Raw genomic sequence first — 19,965 nt, 5'->3', positions numbered from 1 at the left:
TGGTTGTGACGTCTGCATGTGAAAATGCCGATTTTCACAGACACATGTAGGCAGGGGGTGCTCCACCTTCCAGCGAAAACGAGATATATATACGATGATAAGGTTATATGGCATGTTGTCTGCCATTGGGGACAAATCGATCTAGATTAGATAGCTAGTGTGATCGACATGCGCAGCCAGTATGCATGTGTGATATGATAGATCCTAACGAAATTGCGAGCGGTGATTTGAAAACGTGGATAAGCCCATCCAATTCAATCAATTGTCTAGCTAGTTAGTACGATATCGTCATCAATGGCAATGCCTGCCTGCGTTTGTTATTATACACGCTAATTATATAACCAATCGGCAAGGCCACTTGGAATTAATTAAACTCTGTTAGTGTATTGCGCCTGCCTTGAGCTAACATCGACGTGATCTTTTCTCTGCAAGTTGGATGGATATGAATGATGATGGATATGCGTTCGTCAGTGACGTGATCGATCGAAAAACAATCATGCGCTTGCATTGCTTGCTTGCGTAGCCCTCCTCCATGATCAATGGCGACGTCGTTGGAATGGAGACACTAACTAGACAGTAATTATATTAGTGGCTAAAGTGCATGTCGTCTCTACTGATGCCTTGCTTCTTGTTGAATCAGTGTCTGCCTGAATTAATCCTTTGTGGGTGTTAAGTGTTAACTGAATGATCGATGCAAGGCTAACCCATCCATCCATCCATCATGATATGCCTGATGGCTGATTCCTCAGCTCTGCTCACTTTTGATTAGCTACTTACTGCGTGCATGGCACCACAATAAAGTAATCTTTAAGTGCTTAATTTGATCAGCACTCACAGGCATACCGAAATTAGAATTTAGGATAGGCCCACATCTACCTGTAATATATGTACCTGCAGCTCCAGTTTTGCTCCTTAATTCTGACAAATCAATTATATATATTGACGATTAGTTCAGTCCAGTCTCTATCTACTAGCTAGCTAGTTACTGTCAGACACTTATTAACTATTATTAATCGCTTAATTTTCTGCCTAGAAAAAGGTGAACCTGAATTATGCTTGGGAATGGAATATACTGTACTTTTCTTTTGCCATGATCAGACCATAGGCCACTGATGCATCAAGGTGTAAGATTATATGGAACAAGAAAGCAAATGCAGGGCTAGCCTAGCTATATGGAGTATGTTGTTTGACTTTGCACTGAAAGCTGTGTCAATGCTGCCTATCATGGATGCATCTTATAGTATGTTCCAAATGCACTTCTACTTTCACTAAGACATCTAGAGACACAAGTGTCAGCTATGTACTGAATCCTCAAGACGTCAGCTTTTTGTTCACTAATGAGAAATCTCTACTATTTAAAAGGGAGTCGTCATCCTTTTATCTTCTCCTCTCACCACCCGCACACATCTTAATTTCTACGGTTTTGTATATGTAACCACCGCCTCCAGTGCTTTATTCTCAGTCCACTTTTCTAGTCATCTTAATACACCTTCCTAGCCTATATTATATGGATCTGATCCGTTGCAATACACGGACATATTACTAGTTATAAACAGATGAAATAGTTAACTAGCTTTTTCACAGCAAACAACGATGGGACGGTCCTTCGAAGTTTAGAACCATTTCCTCCCTTTTATCCTCATGCATGCATAATATACTAGTTTCAGAATTGCGGTATACACTATATCGAACTTTTCTTTCTTGCTACTCCCTCTGTTCTATATTATAGGTTACTTTGATTTATTTTGCCAAACTTTTATAAGTTTGACTAATAGAAAAATATAGTAACATTTTCAATATAAAACAAACATATTATCAAAATATATCCAATATTATATTTGATGAAACTAATTCGATGTTGTAAATATTGCTATTTTTTTTATAAATTCGATCAAGTCTAAATAAGTTCAAGTAGGTAAAAAGTTAAAACGACTTATAATATGAAACGGAGGGAATACTAATTAACAAGCATCTATCTATATCTAAAATACATCCAAACTACTAACACATATTGTGAACAACAAAACAAGGAACCTTAAATCCCCTGTATGATTTCAGTGCGCGTGTCACTAGATCCATATGTTTTTTCTTTCTTCCTTTTGGAATATATGATGAGAGAAGATTTGACCCTAAGCTTAAGCTAAGAAGGACAGAGGGTAGTAGTAATACTTTTGCAACCATCTTTCCCCACAGAAAGCAACTTTATGGATGTTGTGATAAAAAGAAGAAACAGGAAGGCCGCAAGATTCTTGTGCAGTGCATATATCATATCCCTATCCCATGTCAAGCTAGACGTAGCTATCGAATTGGAGGCCGGCAGGAAGGAGAAGAAAAGAAGAAAGTGAGGATCAATATCAGATGAGATGAGGCTGGGCATGCGTGACGTTAGCTATCAGCACGCTAGAAGACAAGACAACAGCACTAAAGCAAGCAAGCCAGCTACATGGTGATGAAGCACTATCTAGCTAGTTGGAGTAAACTAATCATCAGGATAATGCTAGGTAATATGAGAGAATTACAGCAAATTAGGCAAGTTGCACAAAGGTACCAAGCTGCTGCTGGCTCCTTATCACGTACGGCGATATCTATATGCTCTACCACTTTAATCTTGGCACCTTCTAGCTAGCTAGCTCTTCATCTTGTTGGATCGTCATCGATATGATCGATCTCCTTTTTAAAGGCCGGCCGGCCGGAGAGAAAGAAAGAAAGAAAAGAAAAGAAAAGAATAAAAACCAGGTGGCTTATCAGAAGCTATCTAGCTTGGAAGCAGTTGAATTGGGGCCTCTCTTTTCCTCTCCAACTTGCAGGGGCAGTGGCAGTGGCAGTGGCTGACCTTCAGCTAGCTAGCTAATACACATCACCCAATTCCCTCCATCTACTATCTATCTCGCTCATTCAGGCCGACTACAGTTGAGATGGAATTTGGAAAAGGAACACGTACCTGTCCGGCCTCTGATCTTCTCTTGCTTGTATAGCTAATCGCCGGCCGGGTGGCAACAGTAGCTATTTAGATAGCTGTCCTCCTAATCTTGTTGTTCTGTATATAGCACGTAGTACGCAGCATCTTGGATTGATATAGTACGTATCAGTTGCAATCGCTCCACAGTTTTCAGGTAGGAGGCAATATGCATGTTGCTCATGCATCTGCATGTACAGACACAATTATTAAGATTCACGCGGCGGGCGGGTATCAATTCAATCAGCCTGGCTTTGCATCTCATGAATGCATTTATTCAGATTCTGTGTAAGCAAGCTATTTGCGAAATTCAGATTCTCTACTGCCCTAATATGCTTGCTTCGCGCGCGTGCGAAAAGAATAACGATGATCATCTGTTAATTCCACTCGGTACCATACCAAGCCACCATAAAATTATTATCTGATATGTATATATACAAAATGGTACGTGAAGCATAATACAGTATTCAGTTCAGTGTATAACATGATACATATGAATTTGCCAGAAATGAAGAAACGTATGCACGTGCACGTGGCGCGCTGATCAAAATATATCAGCCAGCAGCCGTCTGTTGCACTTGCACGTATATGTGCATATACTACAAGAGGCAGTACAAGCATGAACACACACACATTCATATGGATGTGTACGCAGCTAGCTAGCTAGCAGCTGTTACATATATATATTTATATAGTACTGATCAGAGATTGAGATGCAACTGCAAGTTGCGCTATAGAACGAGTTACTAACATGTATATATTAATTCCTCCATCGATCCCTATATGCAAGCTAGTAATTACAGTAATTAGCAGCTGTAGCAAGGATGTAACAATTGAGATGAGCTGAGTACTCCCACATGATTAGGAGGCATCGATCGATCGAGTTGATGTAGTCGTCATCGTCTTGGCGGCTGATGGATGATATATACTATCCCCAGAGAGGTAGCGAATAATCCGAGCAGAAGAAGGCGTCATCGATATCCCAGAGCGGCGAGGCGGGCATCGGCGGCGGAGCGACGACGTTGGTGCTGCTGCTCCAGCAGTCGACGTCGACGATGATGTCGTCGTTCCAGAGAGGATGAAGGAACAGTTGGTGCTGGTCCTCATGATGTTGGGCCTGCAGGCTGCCACTGGCCGACGACTCATCCTCTGGCTGCGGCTGCTGCTGCAGGTTGCTGTTGCTGTTGGAGGAGGACGAAGAGGAGGAGGAGTTGCGGTCGTCGTCGTCGTCGTCGTCGTTGTGGTGGTCGTCGGACTGCTGCTGCTTTTGCTGTTTGAGCTTGAGCTTGCGCAGGTGGGTGCGCCAGTAGTTCTTGATCTCGTTGTCGGTGCGGCCAGGCATGCTCTTGGCGATGCGAGACCACCTGTTGCCGAGCTTGGCGTGGAGCTGCACCACCATCCTCTCCTCCTCGGGGCTCATCCTCCCTCGCTTCAGCCCTGGATGCAGGTAGTTCACCCACCGGAGACGGCAGCTCTTCCCGCTGCGCTGCAAACCTGCATCAGCCGCACACCACCCATACACACGACGGACGATCCAACAACCAGCGTTGATCGCACGCATACATTATATTTATGTCAGTTACTATCATCAAATCTACTATGTACGGCATATGCATGCATCCATCCATCTGGTCGACATCATCAACAATTAATCGATAGATTAGATGCACGCACGCATATGCTCATCACCCGCCGCCGCGCAAACCTGACACCTTTGCTAAGAAATCCCACCGCCGTTCGCCCAGCAGCCGCACGAACCAAACCAACTGCACGTCCTCCTGCTCCGTCCACGGGCCCTTTCTCATTATTCCTCCTCCTCCTGCTGCTGCTGCTTTGATGCCGATGAGAGGGTCCTCACCCTGTGGGCGCTGATGATGACCCAGCTGCACTACTGAACAAGAAGAAGACGAAGACGACGACGATGATGCAGAAAAAGAATGCCGTCCCTGCTTCTTGCCGGCCACCACCATCTATACAGATCGATCGATCACTATGCAATTAGCTACTGCTCGATTGAATTGAACAAGCAAGCTAGTATAATACAATTAGCTAGCTACTATAGGAAGATACCTGCACTCTCCTTTTATAGTCGTCGTGCGCCTCTCTGCAGCAGCAGTACTACTCCGTGCAGTGCGAGTGCGTGGCACACCTAGCTAGCTAGTACCACCTACTCCAGCTTACTTGCCTTTCCAATCCATCATCATCCGTCGGCATCTAGCTAGCCAGTAGTACGTACCCTCCGTCCTTAAAAAAATCGTCATACATACTAGTACAACAATCTGGACATACAAATGTTTACATCCTAATATAAGGTTAGTTTTGACAGAGGAAGTAGTACTAACAGATGTCACATCCCATACTAAATTAATTTATTTTGAGATAGAGAAAATACTTCATATTTTCTAGCCATCAATCGATACATTTAAGGGAAAGTATTTTCGTCCCTCTCACCATATCCCCATGTCACCTTAAAATAATCAATAAAAAATAGCTAAATAGCTGACGATAGATTTGGGGAGCCAAAATCTTACAAATTACTAACCTTGATACTTGCTTTATAATTCATGCTCCGGCGATCCCATTTCTCCTCCTCAAGCTCTAACAACACCTTCTTCCCTAGCTCCGCCGGCTTCAGCAACCCCAACGAAGGTAGCAGAGTTAAGGTTTAGGGTCCCGTGTTAGGGTGAGAGTTGGATGAGGAGGGGGGGGGCTAGGGGAAGAGGAGGGAGATCACTGAGCTTAGAGGGATGATGCGGGCCGGCGGTGGGCGGTGGGTGGTGGACACGGGCAGATGATGAGGTGGTGGCGGCGGCACTGGAGCCATGGGGATGGAGGAGGGTGATGGGCCGGTGTTAGTGGCAAGTGCAAAGCTAGTTTATGGGCAACTGTTGTGATGGATCCGATGACGGGGAGACACCAGCTTGAGTAGGAGAGGGAGGAAAGGAAGGGGGGGGGGTAAGGGGAAGAAGCCAGCCGGTGGGGCTCGCCGCGCCATTGACGCCTTCCCGCAAGCCATTGAGGCTAGGTGGCGGCAGCGGCATCGAGTACTCAAGCCCATGTCGTGGGGCCGCTAAGGGGGAGAGGAGATGAGGAATGGTAGGTTATGTTTCATTAGGTAGGTGCACACAAATATTAAAGCAATATGATGGTTGAAAAATTATGAGATTTTTTAGGGGTTCTTTTTGTCAAATACTACATAGACAGTCCAAAAAAAAGGGTGCATCTAAAATTATACCCATAGTTTTTTTTTTAAAAAAAATGTCAAACATAACTACAATATAACTTACTTGCATGTAATTATAGTATAATTACAAGGTAATTAAAGTGTAATTTCAATTCAAATCAGAAAATGTTCATTCCTTAGTTGGTCCAGGCGTGTGGTGCGTGAAATTTGTGTGAAATCGATAAAAACTATCGATGGTTTTTAGCTTTTCCATCAAAATAATTTAAAAAGAATTGAGAAGATAGATTAGTATGAGACATATCACTCCGTACACATGTAACTTTTAATTTTTTAAATTTTTTATGACTATTTAGATGACATGATGAAAATATTTTTTCGGTCAAAAAAGAATGGACAAGATAAATTAACGAGACATATATATGACTCTACGTACAAATATATAGTTCAATTTTTAAAAATTGTTTTTATGACAAAAAAGCGAGGGATATCTCTCGATGAATGAAAATCCATCTCCTAAACATAATACTATATCAGTGGAAGCTGACGCAAGATACACAAACATATGATATGTCTCTCCATGCGTGCCCATCTGTCATATATACTCCACCATTACATTGATCGGAGTCGTCACAACCTTTTTTTTTTTTTGACAAAGCGTCGTCACAATTATATTCACTGCGATAGATGTCACTATCGTGCCCTACGACGTCATATATATGTGGATATTTTAAAGATTTAATTAATTAGCACCATCCATCATCGTCAGTGATGGCCGATTTGGATTAGAGGACCGTCTATATTCTGATATTCACCGTTAATTAAAATGATGAAAAGAATAGTATACATGAATCATCAATGATGATTACTTCCTCCGTTTTCTAATATATGACACTATTAATTTTTAACATTATTCAAAAGGTTCTATAAACACTAAAAATATAAGTTATGCTTAAAAAAACTTTTAGATAAATTTTACTAGAGGATACTAAAATTTGATGTAATTTTACAGTATGAGAAAATGTCCGTTCAAGGAAGCCCAATAAGCAGCCCAGGAGGGGAGACCTTTAGGGCCAGTGGGCCGGTAGGTTGGGCCAAAAGACTAGTATTACCCTTATAAACATACATGTCACAAAGACGGTTGTGTAAACTCACTAACAGTACCTTAGAGTTCTAAACCCAGATATGCAAGCTATAAATAAACTCTTAAGGGTTATGTAATAGGGGATACAATTTTGGAGAGATTAATACATTTACCATTTACCTTTTACACATAATCAAGTGAAACTTACCCTTTGGTAAAAGTGTTTGTCAATCGACAACAATTGTCAAGCATAATTATATTTATTTTGAAAAAAGAAGTTTATGCTCGTTTAGTAAATAAATACTACTAGTACACTTGTTTGGAATTAAGCATGCATACATTATAGTAGAATAGTAGTGTCGCTTACTCGCTGTAACCTGCAGATAGGGGAATTTTTTTTATTTTTAAGTTTTTTTATTAAAAGTTTTACAAAAATAATTTTCTATTTCGAAAATTGACAGAAGTAGACGCCTGCCGCCCTCTGGGAGGGCTCCCAGAGGGCGGCGAATGTGACGTGGCAGACGGCCGTTCGCTCTCGGGCGACGGCCGTCAACGAAATTTGCAAGCGGCCCCCTTGCCGCCCTGGGGGAGGGCAATTTTGCACTGTGCGGGGGGCCGCCTGCAGATGGGCGACGGGGGGCCTGGAGTTTTGCAGGCGGCCCCTTTGCCGCCCTGGGGGAGGGCGATTTTTGCCTCCCCCCTATATAGCCCCGTCCCCCCTCTCTGAAATTTCATTATATTCACTAAAAATCCAAAAAAAACGAAAGAGAGAGAGGGGAGGGCAGCAGAAGGGGAGCGGCGAAGCCCTGCTGATTCGCTCACTTCATCACAGGTTTGCTCCCATACATCTTTTGCATTTGTACTAATATGTTATGTTTGAGTATATATGTTGCGTTTTAGTTTTAGTTCCATATATTTTAGCAGATCTGTAGCACACAGCACATATGTGTAGATCCAGAGCACAGAATATAATAGTATGAATTGAGACATAGACAGTAGTGTTAATTGTAAGATGTAGTTTAGTTTGATCTGGAGAACGTAACCTACTTTTAGAATTTTGGAGAACAATATTGTAGAGAATGTAACTTAGGGCGTAGTACAGAAATGCGAGGTTAACGTAGTTATTGTTTTCATCAGGCACAATGTCAAATAAGGTCACGTTTCAGATAGTTCACGGTGAAGGAAATATTAGATTTGGTCCAGATGGTGTTGATCTGTCAGATTTTGTAATGACATCTAAGGGCATCGATAGGACTGCGGAGAGAACATTTCAGTCAATTTATAGTTGGTTGTTGAGAGGATTTAGAATAGACCAAGAAGTCTACACAATGTCAGTATCTGTTGTAGTGAGTCATGGAATAGAAGGTTATTTTTGGGAACTAATGCCGATGGACAGCACTACTGCTTGGAGACGGTATGTGGAAATGGCTTTTGAACGGTCATGGCCCCTCGTTATATTTGTGTCGGTACAAGAGAAAGATACAAATGTTTCAATGCAAACCGAAGATGTGGAGGGTCCTAGCAATGCAGGGGATGTTGTTGGACCATCGATGCAAAATGAGGAAAATCAACCAAGGGAGGAGCAGGCCATAGGCATGGCGGATGAGGGGGAGAGAGTCGGTATAATTGTTGATGAAATGGAGAGGGAAGATTCGGATAATGAACAAGCAGAGGACGACGCATCATCCGATGAAGAAGGTGATGTAATGGCCACTGATTGGGAAAATGAGGGCTTCTCTGGACTTGTTATATCAGAGGGTGATCATGTACCCTGGGAGTATAAGGAGAACGAGGTAATTGAGGGTGCTAGGTATGCTCATAAGGATGAGATGCAGGAGGCGGTGAAGCATTGGGCAGTTTCCTTGCAGAGAGAGTTTAGGGTGGTCAAGTCAACAAATTATGTGTATGAAGGAAGATTGTCCGTGGCGTGTCCATGTATATAAGGGTAAATGGAATGATTATTGGAAAGTTAGCATTGTGACCGAGCACAAGTGCTACTTACAAGGGGTGGAGAAGTATCACCGAAACATCACTTCAGCTTTTGTGGCAAGTGAGATGTACAGCAGTGTTGTTGGTAACATTGGCTTTGAACCGAAATCAATTATTAGGCACATCGAGAACAAATTCAAGTACACCATAAGCTATGCAAAGGCCTGGAGAGCCAAACAAAAGATTATTGAGATGAGGTATGGCATATTTGAAGCTTCTTATGATAATTTGCCTCGTCTGTTAGCCACCATTGCCCAGAGGAATAATAATACTTACTATGACCTACATCCATTTACATTGGTTGATGATCGAACAAAGAGTGTGCTGCAAAGAGCCTTTTTCTCATTGGGTGCTTGCATCAATGCTTTTGTGCATTGTCGACCCGTTCTATGCATAGATGGAACTTTTTTGACAGGTAAATACCAAGGTCAGATATTGACAGCAATTGGGTGTGATGGGAACAACCAGGTTCTGCCTATGGCATTTGCATTTGTAGAGAGTGAGAACACTAAAAGCTGGTACTGGTTCCTAGAGAGAGTGCACATTGCAGTGGTGCGTATGAGGCCCAACGTTTGCCTTATACATGATTGTCATGCGGGTATGTTGCGGGCTATTGACTACTTGCAGAACGGTTAGGATGAGAAGGGACTTCCAGCTAAGTGGCCTGATGTTCGGAGTCGGTGGTGCATGCGTCACATGGGTGCAAAATTCTACAAGCAATTCAAGAACAAGCATCTTATGGAGCTCTTTAAGAGGCTCTGTGCACACAGAACCAAGAGAAGAAATTTAATGAGTTGTGGGACAAGTTGGATGAGTTGACAACGAAGCAAACAGACGAGCAATCTCGCAGACCACAAGTTGAAGGTGACGAGCCTCCCATACCTCTTGGTGCATTACATGATGACCCACCAACAATGAGAAGGAGGTCGGGGTCATCCATCAGAAATTTCACTCAGTGGATTGAGAATGAGCCTAAGGAGAAGTGGTCTCTATTGTTCGACACCGATTGATCTCGGTATGGCATAATGACAACCAATTTGGCAGAGGTGTACAACTGGGTAATGCGAGGAGTTCGGGTACTTCCATTGGTTGCTATTGTTGAATTCATCCTTCACGGCACGCAAGCCTACTTTAGGGATCGATACAAGAAAATTGGTCCGTCCATGGCCGATAACAACATAGTGTTTGGCAACGTAGTGACAAAGTACATGGAAGATAAAATCAAAAAGGCACGGAGACATAGAGTTGTTGCTCAAGGCACACAAGTGCATCGGTATGAAATAATGTGTGTTGATAGGAGCAGGCGTGGTATCTATCGCAAGCAAGCCGTGCAGGAATGTGTCTTGAAGGCGGATGGTGGATGTACCTGCAGTTGTATGAAGCCGAAGCTTCATCAACTTCCTTGCTCACACGTTCTTGCTGCTGCCAGTGATTGTGGCATATCTCCCAATGTGTACGTCTCAAATTATTTCAGGAAAGAAGCAATCTTTCATACATGGAGTGAGGAGATATATGGGTTCGGGATCTCAGGATCTTACACAACGCAGAGTGGCAAAGTTTTTTATATTCCAGATCCATCTAAGTTAAGGGTGAAAAAGGGTCGACGCCAAACTAGACGCATCAGAAATGATATGGATGAGTCAGAAGCAGGTGGGAGGACTTTACGCTGCAGCAAGTGTGATCTGCGCGGCCATACTTACAAGAAATGCCCGAAGAATGCAGAAGTTCCAAGCGGCGCGGATGCTAGTCCATCTGGACAGGCAAGTGATGGAAGGCGACCACTTGCTGAAGGAACAACAAGCAGGCGCGCAAGGCCAAAGCGTCGTCTTGCAGCAGGCAATTCCATGGTGTAACAATGCTATCGATTTAGGAAATAAAATGCTATTGTGATGTGATGAGTGTTCGGACTAAATACTTCTATCGTGTAATTTCAATTGAATGTTGTTGTAATGAGTACCTCCGACTATTGTTGTACTAGTAGTATTGTGAATTATTCGGTGTTGTATCATAATGTTATCGTGATGAGTGTTTGGACTAAGTACTCATATCGTGTAACTGCAGTTATTGTTGTAATCAGAAATATTCCGTATTGTGACACTTTTGTTTGTTTGTACTCTTGTTTAATATGTGTTAGTAATTCACTTATGAACATTTATTACTTATGTTGAACTAATTATTTTTATGTTTCTGATCAATCTATTGGATGTAGGTATGGCGTACGACACACCGGCGTTGTTCAACCGTGGGATTGACAAGAGCCACTGCTTGTTCCTGTCATCAATCGAGGGTGCACAGCTCGGCACCTTCCGTCCACGCACGTCGCGCGAGTGGTTGCGTGTCGACCCCCATCACATTCCTTGGTATGCATATGTTCACATTTCAACTCAACTTTGCTTTGTCTTGTACTTATGTTTAAAGTTTGCTCTATGCAGGTTGCGTGCGGCAGGCCTTCTACCACTTTGTAGGCTTGTTGAGGCGGCGGCGGACGACCGTGACCCAGCGAAGCGGTGGGATGCTGACCGGTCACTCCTTGCCGCTCTGGTAGACCGCTGGAGACCTGAGACGCACACGTTCCACCTTCCCTGTGGGGAGATGGCTCCGACACTGCAGGACGTGTCGTACCTGCTCGGGCTACCACTGGCAGGAGCCCCAGTTGGTCCTGTGGACGGTGTTTTTGGGTGGAAGGAGGATATCACCGCGTGCTTCGAGCACGTGATGCGCCTTCCACACCTAGGACCAGCCGACACCCTTCCCCCGTACTCTACCGTCGGGCCTAGCAAGGCTTGGTTGCTTCAGTTCACTGTAAGTAAATAACTTGTTATTATCATACATGCTTATTTTGCGATCAACAGATTGTTTTGTACTAACATTTCATTCTTAATTGTAGGCGGACCTTCTGCACCCTGACGCTGATGATTACTCGGTCCGACGCTCCCTTGAGGCGTACCTGTTGTGGTTGTTCGGGTGGGTGATGTTCACTAGCACCCACGAGCACGCTGTGGACTGCCGGCTGGTTCACTACGCACGGTCCATCGCGGATGCTCAGCCACAGGACGTGCCGCAGTGGAGCTGGGGTTCTGCCGTGCTAGCAGCCACGTACCGTGCCCTCTGTGAGGCGTCCACGAAGACCGACGCGGGAGCGATCTTCGCTGGTTGCCCTATGTTGCTTCAGCTTTGGGCAGCCGAGAGGTTTGCTATAGGTCGACCAGTGGTGGACAGCGCACCCTACGGGGTTGGTCGCAGCGCGCAGTGGCCAGAAGACGGTCCCACGATGGGGACTTACTGGTGTCGACGTGGGGTTAGTGCAACTTCGCTGCGTTATAAGTTTATCAGTCGTCTTCTTTTTTCATCATCACATAACATGTCTAATTCCGATCATGTTTATTGCAGCGTCGTTACGCTCACGTCCAGGTGTGACGAGGTTACCCGGACTTCGTGTTTGAGTTTGACCGTCTCCAGCCGAGCGACGTCATCTGGGAGCCGTACACAGAAGAGGCCGTTGCTGCGAGAGCACCGCTAGGACTTTCGTCCTTGTGCACATGCGACCAGGCTTACTGGCTCACCATCCTGCCGATGGTGTTCAACATTTTCGTCGAGCCTCACTGCCCGCAGCGTGTGATGAGACAGTTCGGACTGAGGCAGGTGTTTCCGGGCAACGTGCAGCCGACCGTCCTCCCTGCCGACCACTCGTGAGTTCGGATGGTTCATTTCAAAAATTTTATGCTAATTACTTCATCGAGCCATATAATTTACCTCTCTTCACAGGTTGACTCAACGGGGACAGCTAGCAAGCGCACTTTGGGCTCCACGTGTACAGCAGTACGTTGACAACTGGGTGTTAGCTACAGAGGAGGTGATCAACGAGCTCTTCCCACACACAGAGGAGAACTACTGTGACTACCTTCGCCGGTACCTTCCTCGCACTCGTGCGCATGTGACCTTCACTCCAGACGCCCCAGAGCCGCATGTTGCCGCTGTCACGGACGCGTATCCCACGCACCGTGACCGAGACTACTTCGTGGGGGTACGTCGAATTTGTATTAGTTCTTACAATTATTTCAATTATCTTGCATAATATAGGACAATTACTGAATTTTTTATTTCCATCTTGCATAGGCCGATGCCGCACGGGATATCAGTGCCGATATCATCGCAGTCCAAGTGAGGTTGAACAGAGGTTTGCACTTGACTGACGTTGAGCAGAGGGTGACCTTCGACCGGATGCAGGAGAAGATGCGTGCGGTCATGCGCGTCTTCTCCTGTCACAGCTCCGTGGACATCGTACCTCCAGCTGGTCTGGTACAACCACGGCCTCGCGCGCCTACCGTCGGAGCAGGACCTTGACCTACGGCACCGGTTTCGCACGGTACTGCTCAGCCCAGAGGTTTCTTAAGTTTTGTTTCTGTTTTTGTACGAAAACATCACCCCGTCGTAACTTGATGTTCCATCCTCGCAGGACCTCGTTTGCCTTCGAGCGCCCCTAGCGTCGGAGCAGTGCGACCTACAGCACCGGTTTCGCACGGTACAGCTCAGCCCAGAGGTTAGTTCATTTTTGTTTCAGCTTTTGCACGAATATGTCACCACGTTTTAACTACACGTTTCATCATCGCAGGACCTCGTCTGCCTTCGAGCGCGTTCGCAGGCACGACCAGCGCTTCCGCGAGCTCCGTAGGGGTATTCGCCAGCACTTCCGGCGCGTTCGCCACCTCTTCGAGCGCGTTCGCCAGCTCTTCCTCTCACGGAGCGTCGATCCCTCGCCCACACGGTACTTTAATTTTTATTAATACTATTAAATACCTGTATGAAACTGATGGTCCTTGTCCAGCAGGATTTGCAGCAGGGATCTTCGGTACTGGTGCCTCTTCGTCTCACGCCGGTAGGTCTGGTCCTACTAGCCATTTCTATGACGACGACTTGCATGGTGCGCACCACCACGACGTACTAGGCTCCTCTCAGCTTGGAGGAGCTCCAGAGGTGCACACTCAGGAGCAGCCAGAGGTCACACCTGTACAGGCAGGACGGGTTGGCCGTGCCATACCACCGGACCGACTCACGTACTCCCAGGGGCACGTTAGGGCGCAGGGTAGGAGGGACAGGGGTAAGAGGCTTCGTCAGTAGTGTTCTACCTCTTCAGTCCTTATGTGACCGTTTCTTTTGGCTTACAAACTTGTAAAGCAGTACTACTTTTGCTATTACTACTGCAGTACTACTTGTGTTTCTCTCGCCTACATAGTTCTTTTCATTCATATGGTGCTAGAACAACTTATGCTCACGACAACACACTTTCGGCGCTTCACGGTAGTGTCAGATCCAGTAGCGCGCACAGTCCAGCACAGCACACATGAAAAGCGACAGCTCGAGTAGTCACTATCAACTTTCGGTGCTGCCTGCTGACATAAAGTGAATCACGCCCGCGCGTGCTCGTCTTGTCACATCTAATGAATAATGTATCTCATTGAGTGCACATATATTGCACTGAAAACGATGCTATATAATTGACAATCTGAAGGCAACCTCTTCATATCATCTTTCCAACTAGCACACAACTAACGAGAATGGAAGCATCATTCCTTGAGCGTCTCAACTGGCGAAGCAATCCTTTTGCTGGTTGGTTTCCACCATGGTGTGACCGTCCTTTGTGCGATTGTGGCGATGGATGCATACTCAAGTCTTCCCTCATGATACAAACTCGGGGCAGGAGATTCTTCCAATGCGCGAACTTTGATCAGGTATGATTCATCTATTCGAAGTTCAAATGGATAAAAAAACTAACTTCTTCGTACACAATTGTAACATCTTACGCAGACATATCGTCCAATGTGCAACTTCATCGAGTGGGTAGACATGGAGAACCCACAAAACAACGGAACACGTGCATACCCACGTAGTGAAACAAGATCGGACTACCTAAGGCGGAAGGATGAGCATGAACGTCGAATTGCTGCTGAGGCTTTAGAATGGCAGGTAAATCCCCTAGGACTCCCCACGTGGCGTGAGCGTCCGGAGTGTCGTTGTGGTGACCGTTGTCAGGTCATAAGGTCCGTAAGGCACCGAACTCGAGGACAAAGGTGTTTCGTGTGTCCAAACATTGTCGACGATGATTTCGTGGTAATTACAACTATTCTTTTCATCACTCCTCAATACTATCATTAACTTAACTATCCCAAAATGGATGTACATAGGAGGATGTAAGGAAATGTCAATTCGTACAATGGATTGACACAGTCAGAGTTACTTCCAGTGGCGGGCCGATAACGCAACCTGAACCGACCATACAGTTCATTCATGCTTGGATGGAATACGAACGTCGGGTGGAAATTGCAAGCTTAGACTGGAGGAACAATCCATTAGGGTTACCTAAATGGTCCGAGCGTCCAAAGTGTGGGTGCAGAGATCGCTGCCAGGTGGCTACATCCTTTGCTGAACAAACATTTGGAAGGAGATATTTTGTCTGCCCCAATGTAGACAACGATTTCGTTGTATGTCTAACCGTTTCCAAAATCCGCTATGATTTGCACAAAATTTCTACCCAAACTGAATAACATTACTATTTTTTCAGGGCAATCCAAGGATGTGTGGACTTACTCGATGGATCGATAATGTCACTCCATCATATCATGGCCAGAAGATAACAGAGTCAGAAACACAAGTAGAGTATCAACGATTGAAGGACCACGAGAATGCAATGCATTCTGACCGACCTAGAAGGGGCCGATAGGTTACCGCAGGCTAGATTCGTCGGGATCGACAAATTTGTACTGTGTATCGATGGCACTTCTTATCTATCTTATCATTACAATGTTTAATTATGGTGGTGAATTTTTGTATGCGTAAGACTAAGGGCCTATTTGGATTGCTACCAAAAACATGCCCTACCAATATTTTGGTAATTTGAATAGTACTTGTGTTTGATTTGGATTGAAGCCTATTAATTGGTAATACCTAATCTAGATTTGGGATCATGTAGAACATTCTTCACTACAATTTTACATTTTGGCTCTATTTTGGTAGCAAACCAAATATGATCAAATGCAATTTTACCTTACCAAAGATTTGGTAGTGCCAAAACTTGCCTATATTTTGGCACTACCAAAAAATTTGTAGGGTAACAATTCAAATAGGCCCTAAAAAATAATAAAATTGTATTTTACCAATCTTGGAGATTTTAATCTTGTATAGTTTTCAATATAAAAAGATTTGATAACTATTGATATTTATAAAAAAAATATATTTCTCAAATAAAGCACAGTATAAAATCGCCCTCCCCCAGGGCGGCAAGGGGGCCGCGTGCAAAATTCCAGGCCCCCCGCCGTCCATTTGCAGGCGGCCCCCCGCACAGTGTAAAATCGCCCTAGCAGAGGGCGGCAAGGGGGGCGCCTGCAAATTTCGTTGACGGCCATCGCCCGAGAGCGAACGGCCGTCTGCCACGTCACATTTGCCGCCCTCTGGGAGGGCGATTTTTCCCAGAGGGTGGCGGGTGACTACTTCTGTCAATTTTTAAAATGGAAAATTATTTTTGTAAAACTTTTAATAAAAAAAATTCCTGATAGGGCTAGGTAGCGGTTGGTTAATGTGGTGAGGATAAATTAGCCCAGATGCATGGTTGATGGGCTCCGCGGCCCGCTAAAAGAGAGGGACACACACGATGGGAAGTTAGTTGACCATCCAGTTGTCAAGTTTGACTCGGATTGATGACTGGACCCACTGGTCTGCATGGAGTATCTGTAGTACTAGGGAGTAGTAGTAGGTGTGGACTAAGTGTAGTATGTTTGACCGGTTGTGCCGCCCGTACATATGCATGTGTAGTGATGGGAGCGCGTGGAGTGGAATTGACTAGTACTAGTATAGTAGACGGACGGCCATTGATGCATGTGGCTTGTGTGGTCGTGATGCGTCATGTGAACTGCTGACTACCTTCTTCACACTTGTTTTTACTCCCAAAATATTCCGGCTAGCGAACGCGTTTGAGCGACGGAGAGAGTTGCATATATATAGAGAGAATGATGGATTAGCTAGCTAGCTTGTTCCTCCGTCGGCTCGGGCGGTCCTCTTCGAATTGGATCTTCTTCTTCTACTCACATACACACACTCGATCTTGTGCCTCTGCAGCACACGGTAGTGTTGGTTGATGGCAAATCCTAGTCGTCATAGCAGGTCAGGTGATGGTAATGGTTGGGCTAGCCCCGAGCGGACGATGGTGTGGAGGACGGAGCTCAAGAAGAAGCAGATGAAGCAGGTTGTGGTGGGCGTGGTGTACTACCTGTGCCGGCAAGACGGGCAGCTGGATCACCCCCATTTCGTCCACGTCCACGTCCCCTCCGACTCCGATCAGCAGCGCCTCCACCTCCGCGACTTCATCGCCCGCCTCAGCGACCTCCGCGGCGCCGCCATGCCCGCCGCCTACTCCTGGTCCGCCAAGACCACCTACAGGAGGAACGCCGGCTACGTCTGGCAAGACCTCACCGCCGACGACCTCATCCCCGCGCCATCAACCAACCATGAGGAGTATGTCCTCAAGGGCTCCCCGCTGCTCCACCATAACTCCACTACGCCCCCGCAGCACAGGAGGTGCATGACATCCTTTGACCTCGCCGACTATCACCGCACCACCGACCCTGTCCCTGTCCCGGCGGCGGCGCAGCAGTCCTTAATTGGCATTGATGAGATATCACCTCCACCGTCTTCAAGCAGCCCCGACGACACCACCACCCAGCTTGTTACCCTGAAGCAGAAGCAACAGGAGGAGGATGGCTGCACGCCCCAGCAACAAGCGGCGACGACACCGGCAGGGCGGATGCGGACGTCGGCGATGCTGATGAAGCTCATCTCGTGCGGCGCCTCCTCCATCAAGGAGCTGCAGGGCCAAGCACAATCACAACGCCGCCGTGCTACTGCTTGGCATAACAACAAGCCGGACATCATGGACCACCGTGACTACTTCAGTGGAAGCTTGCTGGACACCAACACAACCACCCACCCCATCGACCTCACCCTCAGGAGATCATCCTCTTGCAATGCCCACAGGTACCAGTTTTTTTTATTTACATATACTGCGTAACACATTACTAGTTAATTAATTTGATCAACAAATTAATCCCTCTTGATTATATTATTGAATTGAATTGCAGGGGACAGAGTAGTAGGCTTGGCGTGGTGGATCAGGATGGCGTCCCGAGGAGGCAACAGCTGCACGCCAAATCGACGGCGGCGCGCATGGACAGCCCGGAGACAGATCAGATCAGATCATAGAGGAGGGGATCAGCAAGCTAAGCTAAGCTAAGCTAATGCTCTTGTCAGGCAACTCATCCATCGAATGATACCAAAATGTTTCTTCTGTTACTAGTACTACACTAGTTAGTTATTTTATTTCCCTTTTTTTTTCATTTCAACAAGTTAGTTTGTTCGTTTGAGCGCACGATTCGATCAGTTGGTGTGAAAACGAAAACGAAAACGATGGAACACACGTATAAAAACATCTGTGTAATCTCGTCTTTTATTAACTTAAGGGAATCAATCAATGTCAGATGATTGTCACCCAGCACATGCCTGAGTACCGACGCATAGCAAATGATGCTTCGTACTAGCACTCAGCTTACCAACCACAACGTACCAGCCAGCAATCGAATGCATCAAAATTAAGACTTTGGTTATTTTTCGCCTTTGTTCCGTCGATGAATTAGGAGGAATTGATGGCATGGCGATAACATGTATTCCAATTGATTATCCTTTTCCTTTGTTAAAAGAAAAGAAAGGCATGAGAAAGGAGTATGTAGGTCTTCATGGAATGGATTGTGGGGGATTTAACTGTGGATGATCTTATTGATGCCTGAGAATATATATGGTGCTGTTTTTTTTTTTAATGAAACAAAGATGGTGGTGTTGGAGGCTTGGAGCCAGGGGAAGCGCCTCTTTACTTTACGTATACTGGAGTAATGCAGGTTTCCTTTTAGGAAAAAGTACACCGAAGGTCCCTCAACTTGTCATCGGGATTACAAAACATCATCGAACCACAAAACCAGATATGCGGGGTCCCTTGACTCTACAAAACCAGTCACCCGAGGTCCTTCTGTGGTTTTGACCCCGGTTTTAGTCTAGGTGGCAGCTGAGTAAGCGTGGACCCACTTGTCAGGTGACACGTCGTCACCTCTCTTTTCCCCTTTCTCTCCCTTCCTCCTCTCTCTGTCTTCTCTGTGCGGGCGAGGCGGGGCACGTCGATGACCAAGCTCCACCACCGCACCAATGACGACGATGGCGCACAGGCGCGAGGCTGGGCAGAGAAGGGACAGTGGGCACCAGCCGCAGCGTCAGCCTCCGCCTCCACCTACGTCGCCGCACCCGACAACGACACACGCTCGAGGCCGCGCGGAAAAGGGGCGGTGGCCGGCGGAGCGGCGGCGGGCACCAGCCGCAGCGTCAGCCACCGAGGCCTTCGTGAGGAGGGCAACAACGGTGGAGGACAACGCCGCCGCTGCCGACAAGGCCGAGAGGTGCGGAGGCTACAACGGCCGCCTCTCCCCATCTGCTGCCGGCGGCTAGAAGAGAAGAGGATAGAAGAAAGAAAAGAAGCGCCGCCGACCCCAGCAACATCCTCTCCCTTTCTCTCTCGCCGGATTGGATCGAATCGTTGGCCGCCGGGGAAGCAGCTGGGCATGGCTGGTCGGTGCGGCGGGCGTGGGCGGCGGGGGAGGAGCTAGGCGCGGACGACGATGGCTTGGGGGACCTCCTCATCGATTCGCACGCGCATCTCGACGAGCA

General features: G+C 46.2%; 2 protein-coding genes across 2 annotated transcripts; one reads left to right on the top strand and one right to left on the bottom strand.

Moving 5' to 3' along the window:
• Window positions 1-3,465: 3,465 nt before the first annotated feature.
• Window positions 3,466-5,025, bottom strand: LOC127760789 (transcription factor MYB59-like). Its single transcript, XM_052285084.1, has 2 exons — window positions 4,662-5,025; window positions 3,466-4,450 (listed from the first exon to the last, which is right to left on the bottom strand). The coding sequence occupies exons 1-2, from the start codon at window positions 4,924-4,926 to the stop codon at window positions 3,885-3,887; spliced, it is 831 nt and encodes a 276-aa protein (XP_052141044.1). The 5' UTR covers window positions 4,927-5,025; the 3' UTR covers window positions 3,466-3,884.
• Window positions 5,026-17,215: 12,190 nt separating this feature from the next.
• On the top strand, window positions 17,216-19,179 carry LOC127769331 (protein SOSEKI 4-like). The gene is made up of 2 exons (XM_052294886.1): window positions 17,216-18,234; window positions 18,339-19,179. The coding sequence occupies exons 1-2, from the start codon at window positions 17,339-17,341 to the stop codon at window positions 18,457-18,459; spliced, it is 1,017 nt and encodes a 338-aa protein (XP_052150846.1). The 5' UTR covers window positions 17,216-17,338; the 3' UTR covers window positions 18,460-19,179.
• Window positions 19,180-19,965: the final 786 nt, after the last annotated feature.

The sequence above is a fragment of the Oryza glaberrima genome, chromosome 1, assembly GCF_000147395.1.
Source record: "Oryza glaberrima chromosome 1, OglaRS2, whole genome shotgun sequence".
Lineage (NCBI taxonomy): Eukaryota > Viridiplantae > Streptophyta > Magnoliopsida > Poales > Poaceae > Oryza > Oryza glaberrima.
This window is presented reverse-complemented; position numbering and strand designations above follow the sequence as displayed.

What these genes read in the sequence shown, in the direction of transcription:
- LOC127760789 (XM_052285084.1), bottom strand. Translation starts at nt 4,926, where the DNA reads ATGGTGGTGGCCGGCAAGAAGCAGGGACGGCATTCTTTTTCTGCATCA. An exon ending in TTTCTTAGCAAAGGTGTCAG is followed by an intron (nt 4,451 to 4,661) that starts GTTTGCGCGGCG and finishes CGGCTGATGCAG; the next exon opens with GTTTGCAGCGCAGCGGGAAG.
- LOC127769331 (XM_052294886.1), top strand. Translation starts at nt 17,339, where the DNA reads ATGGCAAATCCTAGTCGTCATAGCAGGTCAGGTGATGGTAATGGTTGG. An exon ending in TCCTCTTGCAATGCCCACAG is followed by an intron (nt 18,235 to 18,338) that starts GTACCAGTTTTT and finishes ATTGAATTGCAG; the next exon opens with GGGACAGAGTAGTAGGCTTG.